We start from the raw sequence: 11,873 nt of genomic DNA, 5'->3' as shown, positions 1-11,873 counted from the left end.
ACTTGCACAATCGGGGACTGACTAAATACTTTTTAGCCCCACTGTAATAATAGAATCACATTGATCAGTGCTTTATATAGTCGGCTTCATAATATGTTAATTATTATCATTTAATGGTGAACATTTGGCAATATTGTAATAGGATTTCTCGTGTCACTTGCAGATATATACTGTACTTCTTCTTGTTGGCAAAATCACTCAGCAGATGCTCCGTGGGTAGGACGCCCTGAGCGCCACCCCGGCCACAGTGCTCCACGCCCACGTGGACAACTTGGCCGGGCAGGTCCCCGCTTTGTCGATGTACTGGGTGGCGATGCGGTGGAGGCGCTTGGCACCGAACGTGTGGTAATGTCCTGGCAGCACCTGGTCCACCTGGTCCAGACATGATTAAACACATCCTTATTCAACTGTGCACGGAAATACAGTAGTGCTTCGAGGAGGGATTAGGGTTATTAGTATAGTACCGCGATAATAATCATATTCAGTACTATACCGCCTCTAAAAAGTACTGGTATTCCACCCCCTTCGTCGTCCTGTCATTGCTGGTTTATGAGCGGAGGAGCATGTTCGGCAGCACACAATCACAGAGTATTTACAAGCAGACATAGTGTGTGGACAGAAAAGGGAGATCGGACGCAAAGGTGAAGTTTTAACACTGAAACGCCCTCAGGAAGAGGTGTTTTAAAGGCCTACTGAAATGAGATTTTCTTATTTAAACGGGGATAGCAGGTCCATTCTATGTGTCATACTTGATCATTTCGCGATATTGCCATATATTTGCTGAAAGGATTTAGTAGAGAACATCCACGATAAAGTTCGCAACTTTTGGTCGCTAACAGAAAAGACCTGCCTTTACCGGAAGTCGCAGACAATGACGTCATATGTTGATGGCTCCTCACATCCTCATTGTTTTTAATGGGAGCCTCCAACAAAGAGCTATTCGGACCGAGAAAACAAGAATTTCCCCATTAATTTGAGCTAGGATGAAAGATTTGTGTTTGAGGATATTGATAGCGATGGATTCGAAAAAAAGAAAGAAAAAAAATCAAGTTAAAAAAAAAAACGTGATTGCATTGGGACGGATTCAGATGTTTTTAGACACATTTACTAGGATAATTTTGAGAAATCCCTTATCTTTCTATTGTGTTGCTAGTATTTTAGTGAGTTTAAAAATACCTGATAGTCGGAGGGGTGTATCCACGGGTGTCTTGAGGCCAGTGTCTGAGGGAAGTCGATGGCAGCTGTATGGACGGCGCTAGCTCAGCTGATCTCCGGTAAGTGGCGACTTTTTACCACAATTTTCTCACCGAAAACTGCTGGTTGACATTTGGTCGGGAACCATGTTTGCTTGACCGCTCTCATCCATAGAAAAGCTTCACCTCCGAGAATTTTAAACAAGGAATCACCGTGTGTTTGTGTGGCTAAAGGCTAAAGCTTCCCAACTCCATCTTTCTACTTTGACTTCTCTATTATTAATTGAACAAATTGCAAAGGATTCAGCAACACAGATGTCCAAAATATTGTGTAATTATGCCGTTAAAGCAGACGACTTTTAGCTGTGTGTGTGTGCAGCGTTCATATTTCCTGACAGTCCGTGACGTCACGCGCACGCGTCATCATTCCGCGACGTTTTCAACAAGAAACTCCCGGGAAATTTAAAATTGCAATTTAGTAAACTAAACCGGCCGTATTGGCATGTGTTGCAATGTTAATATTTCATCATTGATATATAAACTATCAGACTGTGTAGTTGGTAGTAGTGGGTTTCAGTAGGCCTTTAAACAGATGGCTAGCTAGCTAGCGGCTATAGTCCATCCGCCGTCGGCAGTGTTTTAGCTACTTCTAGATCACTAATTCTTGTCTCCATGGCGACGAATAAAGTAAGTTTCTTACAAGTATCATCCCTGCAGGACGAGGAATAGCTAAACATGCTTCACTACACACCGTAGGTCACTGGCGTCAAAATGTAAACAAACGCCATTGGTGGATCTACACCTGAGATCCACTGTAATGATACCAAGTACAGGAGCGTATCGAGTCGATATTACTATGATTACATCAACATTGTTTAGCATCACACAATCTTTTTTAGTTGTTTTTTTAAAATTTATACTATGTTTATGAACTCAGGAAACACTTCCCTGGACACAAGAGGAGTTTATATATGACCAATGTATGATCTTGTAACTACTTGGTATCGGATTGATACCTAAATTTGTGGTATCATTCAAAACTAATGTAAAGCATCCAAACAGAAGAATAAATGATTATTACATTTTAACAGAAGTGTAGATAGAACATGTAAAAAGAGAAAGTAAGCAGATATTAACAGTAAATGAACAAGTAGATTAAGCATTCATTTTCTACCACTTGTCCTTAATAATATTGACAAAATAATAGAATGGAAAATGACACAATATGTTACTGCATATGTCAGCAGCTAAATTAGGAGCCTTTGTTTGTTTACTTACTACTAACAGACAAGTTGTCTTGTATGTTCACTATTTTATTTAAAGGCCTACTGAAACCCACTACTACCGACCATGCAGTCTGATAGTTTATATATCAATGATGAAATATTAACATTGCAACACATGCCAATACAGCCTTTTTAGTTTACTAAATTGCAATTTTAAATTTCCCGCAAGTTTCTTGTTGAAAACGTCACGGAATGATGACGCGTACGCGTGACGTCACGGACTGTCAGGAAATATTAGCGCTGCACCACTCGCGGCTAAAGGTCGTCTGCTTTAATCGCATAATTATACAGTATTTTGGACATCTGTGTTGCTAAATCTTTTGCAATTTGTTTAATTAATAATGGAGACTATAAAGAACAATGCTGTTGGTGGAAAGCGGTGGATTGCAGCTGTCTTTAGCACCGAGACACAGCTGGTGTTTTTTTGTTTGTTGTGAAGCTTTAACACAGAGCGGTCAAGCGAACATGTTTTCTCTACATCAACCAGCATGTTTTTGGATGGGGAAATTGTGATATATATATCTTACCGGAGACATCACTGGATTATTCGTCATCCTGCAGCAGCTGTTTAAAAGGCAGCTGTGAGCTTGGCTCCTCGGCTTCTCTCTGAGACACTGGGTGTTCACCGCAGCCATCCGACCTCGAGGTTTTTCTTTACAATCTTTACAATCTCACTAAAACACTATTAAAAAAATAAGCAGATAAGGGATCTTCCAGAATTATCCTAGTAAATGTGTTTAATTATATCTGAAACGCTCACACTGCCGTCGCTTTTTTAAATTTGTATTTTTGTTGTAGTTCTTCACTATCAATATCCTAATTCACAACTCTTTCATCCTCGCTCAAATTAATGGGGAAATTGTCCCTTTCTCGGTCCGAATTGCTCTTACTTCTGGTGGCTCCCATTATAAACAATGTGAGGATGTGAGGAGCCCTCACACCCGACATCACGCGTTCATACTTCCGGTAAAGGCAGGGCTTTTTTTATTAGCGAACAAAAGTTGCAAACTTTATCGTCAATGTTCTCTACTAAATCCTTTCAGCAAAAATATGGCAATATCGTGAAATGATCAACTATGACACATAGAATGGACCTGCTATCCCCGTTTGAATAAGAAAATCTCATTTCAGTAGGCCTTTAATAATGTTGACAAAATAATAGAATGATAAATGACACAATATGTTACTGCATATGTCAGCAGCTAAATTAGGAGCCTCTGTTTGTTTACTTACTACTAAAGGACAAGTTGTCTTGTAAGTTCACTATTTTATTTAAGGAATTGCAATAAGAAACATATGTTTAATGTACCCTAAGATTTTTTGCTAAAATAAAGCCAATATAATGCCATTGTTGTGGTCCCATTTATTTAGAAAAGTAACGAAAAGTGTCGAAATACATTTTGGTACTTGTACCAAAATATTGGTATCAGGACAACACTATTAGGGATGAAATGATAGACCGTATAAATCATAAAACTCCCGGCGATTAGTATTACCGCTTAAATGCAAAATGATGGAAAAACTGTGATTGATAAACGCACTTTAAATGAACTCTCAGACTGACTGGCGCTAACTTAAATGCTAACATTAACGTTCTTTTCCCCATTAAGAAACACATGCTGAACTGTTCTAAACACATTAGTTATTTATTTGTGCACGTGGAACCTGCAGACTGCTCTCTTAGAACAGAGTAGTCGATAAATGGTGTTTTTACGGAGCGTTCAAGAACCGCTGAATAGAGTAGGGCGCCACAGTGCCTGCCAGAAATCATAAATAACTATAGCTTTTATTTGTTATGCACTTTTTATTCAAATAACTCTTAAAGTGTGAAAGTACAAACCAATATTTAAAACAACAGCCATTAAAACAGATATAAAAATTAGATACGATAAAATAAGTAATAAAACAAAAACATAGTCAGTGAAGGATAAGAAATACATGCAAAATAGTGTAACATAGGGGTGCATGAAAAATAAGATCGAGATCACAATTCATTGCGATTCCAAATCGATTCATAATTTTGTGATTTATATAATATATTTTTTTACTCGTGAATTGTTTTTTATTCGCATAAAATGTTATTTATATTTGCGACATATTTTTTTTTTACTTTTTAATTTTACGAATTAGGTTTTCAATTGAAAAAATGTTTTTTAATGTGCAAATCATTTTTTTTCTTACAGTAAATTGTTATTTTGTTTGAAAATCGTGTTTTTACCATAGTTTTTAAATTTGTAAATAGGTTTTTTACTTGCAGAAAAAAAAAATGCTTACTTGTGAATCATGTTTTTTTACTTGCAAATAATTGTTTTTCTTTTTACTTCCGAATATTTTTTTTTTACTTGCATAAAATTGTTTTTTTACTTACGAATCATTTTTTACTTGCAAAATATTTTTTTTACATCCAAATAGCTTTTTTTACTCTAAAAAGTTTTTTTTTGTACTTTGAAATATTTTTTTCCCCACATGCAAATTGTTTTTTTAATTGCAAAAAGTGTTTTTTTATTTGCAAATAGTTTATTTACTTAAATTTTTTTATTTTTTTATTTCTAAGTTGCTTTTTAATTGAAGTAAATTATTTTTTTTTACTTGCGAATTTGGTTTTTAATTGAATTTTTTTTAACGTTTTTTTAATTTGCAAATTAGATATAGTTATTTTGTTTGCAAATGTGTATTTACCCGCAGCAAATAGTTAAAAAAAAATTGTAAAAATTTTTTTACTTGTAGAAAAAAAAAAATGTTTACTTGCGAATCGTGTTTTGTTACTTGCATATAATTGTTTTTCTTTTTACTTCCGATATTTTTTTTATTTGCATAATAGTTTTTTTTTGACTTACGAATCATTTTTTACTTGCAAATTATATATATATTTTTTTACATCCGAATAACTTTTTTAACTCAAAATTTTTTTTCCCACTTTTGGATATTTTTTTTCCACAGTTTTCCATAGTTTCTTTACTTGCAGATTTTTTTTGTTTTAATTTGCCAGTTGTTTTTTTAATTGAAGTAAATTGTCTTTTTTTTTTTTACTTGCGAATTTGGGTTTTATTGAAAAAAAGTGGTTTTGTTTTTTTAATTTGCAAATGAAATATTTTTTTTTCTTGCAGAAAATAGTTACTTGGTTTGCAAATTCTGTTTTTACCAGCAGCAAATACTTTTCAAAATTGGCAAATAGTTTTTTACTCGCAGAAAAAAATGTTTATTTGTGAATTGTGTTTTGTTACTTGCATACAATTGTTTTTCTTTTTACTTCCGAATATTTTTCTTACCTGCATGAAATTGTTGTTTTTTTTAACTTACAAATCACTTTTTACTTGAAAAATATTTTTTCACGTCCGAATAACTTTTTTTACTCGAAAAACTTTTTCTTTCCACTTTTTCCCCACATGCAAATTGTTTTTTTACTTGCAAAAAATATAATTTTTTTTCAAAATAATTATTTTTTTAATTGAAGTAAAGTAAGTTTTTATTTACTTGTGAAGTAGGTTTTTAATTGAAAACAATGGTTTTGATGTTTTAACTTACAAATTAGTTATTTTTTTCTTGCAGAAAAGAGTTATTTTGTTTGCAAATTGGATGGATTAAGTAAAGAAGTTAAACATTGTACTGATATGATCCACTTTAAGAGGATGTTCAAATTAATAGTGCTTACAAACTACAAAGAAGAAGAATTATGAGAAACACTTTCAACCTTATTGAAATTAAGATATTCTTCATCTCAGTATGTTAATAATGACTGAATTAATTAAGTACATGTTACAAAACTGTTGAATTACTCATTCACGGATGTCATTTTGATATTTTGCTGTAAAGAAGGTCAGTGAATGAATGTATATATTTGTGGGCGCTCTGGCGTGGGAAAGGGGTAGGATTAAATAAGCTTTGCTTCTTCCTACTCCTTTTCGGACATGATGTATTGTGAAATGATGAAATTGCCTGATGTAGGTATGTCATGTTCGAAATAATCTAAGAAAAGAAAGAAATTGTGTTTTTACCCGCAGCAAATAGTTAAAAAAAATTAGCAAATACTTTTTTTACTTGGAGGAAATATCTTTTCATTTGTGAATCGTGTTTTGTTACTTGCGTATAATTGTTTTGTTTTTTTACTTGCATGTAATATATATATTTTTTTACTTAAGAAACATTTTTTTACCTGCAAATGTATTTATTTTTTACATCTGAATATTTTTTTTACATGAAAAAAATATTTTTTTCACTTTTAAATATATATTTTTTTCCTGGCAAAAATGTTTTTCCCAAATGCCAATCGTTTTCTTACTTTTGGAAAAATGTTTTTGTTTTTTTAAAATTTGCGAGTTGATTTTTTTAATAGAAGAAAATATATATGTTTTTTTTTAACATGCAAATCGTGTTTTTACTTGCAGAAAATTGTGGTGGAATGGTCCGAAACTCAACTACAGACAAAGTGGTTTTAGTAACCCATTTGTCAAAATAGTACAAGTTGGATTAAATTGCCCATGCAGACAGATACCGTCCTCCAGAGGATGCAGAATCAAACGAAAAACATGCAAATCATCTCTCAACTGTTGGTCCACTGCTTTTTTTATATGACTCCTTATGTGTCAAGGTCGAGTTGTTTTTGCCACTGCTGGCACCAGCACAATCGTGGATTTGCTAGTCATAACAAGCATTCATCACATCTCTTAGACTGGTTGGCGCGACCCCAAATTCTACTTTCCCTCACATTTTGCTTTCCAGTGATTCAGAAATAGGCTTTTGGATAGACCAGTGGTCACCAACGCGGTGCCCACGGGCACCAGGTAGCCCGTAAGGACCAGATGAGTCGCCCGCTGGCCTGTTCTAAAAATAGCTCAAATAGCAGCACTTACCAGTGAGCTGCCTCTATTTTTTAAATTGTATTTATTTACTAGCAAGCTGGTCTCACTTTGCTCAACATTTTTAATTCTAAGAGAGACAAAACTCAAATAGAATTTGAAAATCCAAGAAAATATTTTAAAGACTTGGTCTTCACTTGTTTAAATAAATTCATTAATTTTTTTACTTTGCTTCTTATAACTGTCAGAAAGACAATTTTAGGGGAAAAAAAATACAACCTTAAAAATGATTTTAGGACTTTTAAACACATATACCTTTATACCTTTTAAATTCCTTCCTCTTCTTTCCTGACAATTTAAATCAGTGTTCAAGTATTTTTTTTTTTTTATTGTAAAGAATAATAAATAGATTTTAATTAAATTCTTCATTTTAGCATCTGTTTTTTCGACAAAGATTATTTGTGAAATATTTCTTCAAACCTATGATTAAAATTCATAAAAATTATTCTGGCAAATCCAGAAAATCTGTAGAATCAAATTTAAATCTTATTTCAAAGTCTTTTGAATTTCTTTGAACATTTTTGTTCTGGAAAATCTAAAAGAAATAATGATTTGACTTTGATAGAAATATAGCTTGGTCCAATTTGATATATATTCTAACAAAGTGCAGATTGGATTTTAACCTATCTAAAAATTGTCATCAAAATTCTAAAATTAATCTTAATCAGGAAAAATCACTAATTATGTTACATAAATTCTTTTTTAAATTTTTCCGAATTAGCTAGTTTTTCTCTTCATTTTTTTCCCGGTTGAATTTAGAATTTTAAAGAGTTGAAATTGAAGATAAACTATGTTTAAAAAAATGTATTCTCGTTTTTTTTGTGTTTTCTCCTCTTTTCAACCGTTCAATTAAGTGTTTTTTCCATTATTTATTCTCTACAAAAAACCTTCCGTAAAAGGAAAAAAATATATACGACGGAATGACAGACAGAAATACCCATTTTTTATATATATATATATATATATATATATATAGATGTATTTATTAAAGGTAAATTGAGCAAATTGGCTATTTCTGCCAATTTATTTAAGTGTGTATCAAACTGGTAGCCCTTCGCATTAATCAGTACCCAAGAAGTAGCTCTTGGTTTCAAAAAGGTTGGTGCCCCCTGGGATAGACTTTCTTTTTCGGACTTAAACAGCCTCAAAATATGGTATAAAGTCAGAAATTCCACTACAAAATACTTTTTTGACGCGCGGGAGGACGCCAAATTGTGCAGTTTGAGCGATAGCGAGTTGTTTAACACCCTACCTGTTCGCTGTCCACCAGGCCCACCAGACGCTCGCAGCTGCTGACGTAGTCGCTGACGTGGCTGTACGGCAGCCAGTCGATCATGGCGCCGTCGTACACCACGTCGCCGCTGAACAGCAGCTTGTTGTCGCCGTCGTGGAGGCAGATGCTGCCCCTGGAGTGACCCGGCATGTGAAGCACCGTCAGCTGCCGGTCCCCCAGGTTGATGACGTCACCTACACAGGAGACACGTGATTGGCCAAGATGATGATGACGTCAGTCAGGTAGGAATGAATGATGTCATGGCGCACCTGCACTGCAGCACCGTGACAGAGCAAAGTGACGTCATCATGGACGACCTCTCGTTTGTGGGCTTTGTCACCTGTACACATTCTTTACACGTCCCCGGATCTTCTTATTATGTGTGTGTCTCTATGCGAGTCCGCTGGGATAGACTCCAGCCTACGAGGACAAGCCGTGTAGAATAGGGATGGCGGGTCTAGTTCAGGCAAAACCCAGCCCCTTGCCTAAGTCAGCTGGGGTAGACTCCAGCTTATCTGTGACAATAATGAGGACCATCAGTTTATAAAAGGATGGATTGGCTGGTGAACAGTCAACAATTTACCTCGCCTCCAGCTATAAGTCAGCTGGAGTAGACTCCAGCTCACCGGTGACAACGATAAGTACAAGCTGTATTTAAAACGGACAGGTGAATGGATCTGAGTCATTTGTTGGCTGGCGACCAGTCCAGGGTGTACTCCGCTCAAAGTCAGCTGGGATAAGCTCCAGCTCACCTGGAACGCTAATGCAGAGACTTGATATAAAATAATAGTGAAGTGTGACGTGAATTATATTTATATAGCGCTTTTCTCTAGTGACTCAAAGCGCTTTACATAGTGAAACCCAATATCTAAGTTACATTTTAAACCAGTGTGGGTGGCACTGGGAGCAGGTGGGTAAAGTGTCTTGCCCAAGGACACAACGGCAGTGACTAAGATGGCAGAAGCGGGAATCGAACCAGCAACCCTCAAGTTACTGGCACGGCCACTCTACCAACCGAGCTATGCCTGTCTCTATGTCCCCTGTGGTTGGCGGGCGACCAGTCCAAGGTGTACACTGCATTTAACCCAATGTCAGCTGGGATAGGCTCCAGCTGACCTGTAATGCTAATGCAGATACTTGATATAAAAAAATAGTGGCCTGTCTATACATGCCCTGTTGTTGAAGGGCGACCAGTCCAAGGTGTACACTGTGTTTAGACTAATGTCCGCTGGGATAGGCTCCAGCTCACCTGTAACGCTAATGCAGAGACTTGATATAAAAAATTAGAGGCCTGTCTACACGTGCCCTGTGGTTGGCGGGCAACATGACCAAGGTGTACGCTGCATTTAGCCCAATGTCAGCTGGGATAGGCTCCTGCTCACCTTTAACGTTAATACAGAGACTTGATATAAAAAAATAGTAGCCTGTCTATATGTGCCCTGTGGTTAGCGGGTGACCAGTCCAAGGTGTACACTGCCTTTAGCCCAATGTCAGCTGGGATAGGTTCCCGCTCACCTGTAACGCTAATGCAGAGACTTGATATAAATAAATAGTGGCCTGTCCATACGTGCCCTGTGGTTGGCGGACCACCAGTCCAAGGTGAACACTGCCTGAAGCCCAATGTCAGCTAGGATAGGCTCCAGCTCACCTGTAATGTTAATGCAGAGACTTGATATAAAAAAATAGTAGCCTGTCTGTGTTCCCTGTGGTTGGCGGGCGACCACTCCAAGGTGTACACTGCATTTACCCAATGTTAGCCGGGATAGGCTCCATCTCACCTTTAACTGTAATGCAGAGACTTCATATAAAATAATAGTAGCCTGTCTCTATTTGCCCTGTGGTTGGCGGGCGACCAGGCCAAGGTGTACACTGTGTTTAGACCAATGTCAGCGGGGATAGGCTCCAGCTCACCTGTAACGCTTATGCAGACTTGATATAAAAAAATAGTAGCCTATGAAATGAAATGAATTATATTTATATAGCGCTTTTCTCAAGTGACTCAAAGCGCTTTACATAGTGACACCCAATATCTAAGTTACATTTAAACCAGTGTGGGTGGCACTGGGAGCAGGTGGGTAAAGTGTCTTGCCCAAGGACACAACGGCAGTGACTAGGATGGCACAAGCGGGAATCGTACCTGCAACCCTCAAGTTGCTGGCACGGCCACTCTACCAACCGAGCTATGCCGCCCCTGTCTGTGTTCCCTGTGGTTGGCGGGCGACCACTCCAAGGTGTACACTGCCTTTAGCTCAATGTCATCTAGGATAGGCTCCAGCTCACCTGTAATGCTAATGCAGATACTTGATATAAAAAAATAGTAGCGTGTCTCTATGTGCCCTGTGGTTGGCGGGCGACCAGTCCAAGATGTACACTGCCAGTAGCCCAATGCCAGCTGGGATAGGCTCCAGCTCGTTGCCTCGATAACGAGGACAGTGGCGTGGACAATTGATGGATCTGCGTCCGTGCTTACCTGGCAACCAAGTGTGGGGTGTACCCTGCTTCTAGCACAAAGTGTATTGGGATAGGCTCCAGCTCATACAAAACACTAATGATTAGTGTAGATTTTGGAACGACGGGAGGATTTCATCGCCGATCACCCTGTACTGGGATAGGCTCCAGCTGACACTTGACAGCAGTGAGTGCGAGTGGTATGGAAAAATGTAGCTTGTACAGTGGGGCAAAAAAGTGTTTAGTCAGCCAGCGATTGTGCAAGTTCTCCCACTTAAAATGATGACAGAGGTCTGTAATTTTCATCATAGGTGCACTTCAACTGTGAGAGACAGAATGTGGGGAAAAAATCCAGGAATTCAAATTGTAGGAATTTTAAAGATTTTTTTGTAAATTATGGTGGAAAATCAGTATTTGGTCAACGTATCTCATGATACATGAACCCTGTCACGCCAAATTTATTCCCCCTACAAAAACCTCCCCCCCGGAAGCCCCTCCAATGCCTGAAGGACCCCAATGAGAGCAGAACAATACCAAGTTATAAGACTCTTAAGGGTTACAGCTGCAAAATTAGCGAAGCAGAAAGAGATAGAATGGCTAGCATCCTGGAATGCTAATATTTTTTCCTCACCGTTATTTTTTACCAATGACAATCAAGCCAAATTATAATGCTTTTAAAACAGGCAGCTATGTGGGCTGCTTTAAGGTCCTTCCACCCTCATTGGGGTCCTTCAAGCATTAACGCCAAATGTTTTTGTAGGGGGAAGAAATTTGGCGTGACAGCCCCATTCATTCTTTCCTTAACACGGATCAATCG

At 37.3% G+C, this 11,873-nt stretch overlaps 1 protein-coding gene across 1 annotated transcript in view; it reads right to left on the bottom strand.

Moving 5' to 3' along the window:
* The window catches only part of mblac2 (metallo-beta-lactamase domain containing 2), a 13,155-nt gene continuing 1,282 nt past the window's right edge, over nt 1-11,873 (bottom strand). The window contains exons 2-3 of the mRNA XM_061897563.1: nt 8,588-8,802; nt 1-372 (exon numbers count right to left, since the gene is read on the bottom strand). Coding sequence (XP_061753547.1) covers nt 199-372; nt 8,588-8,802 — 389 coding nt within the window. The 3' untranslated portion in view covers nt 1-198. The remainder of the gene's footprint in view (nt 373-8,587; nt 8,803-11,873) is intronic.

Source organism: Nerophis ophidion, linkage group LG01 (genome assembly GCF_033978795.1).
Source record: "Nerophis ophidion isolate RoL-2023_Sa linkage group LG01, RoL_Noph_v1.0, whole genome shotgun sequence".
Taxonomy (NCBI): Eukaryota; Metazoa; Chordata; class Actinopteri; order Syngnathiformes; family Syngnathidae; genus Nerophis; species Nerophis ophidion.
This window is presented reverse-complemented; position numbering and strand designations above follow the sequence as displayed.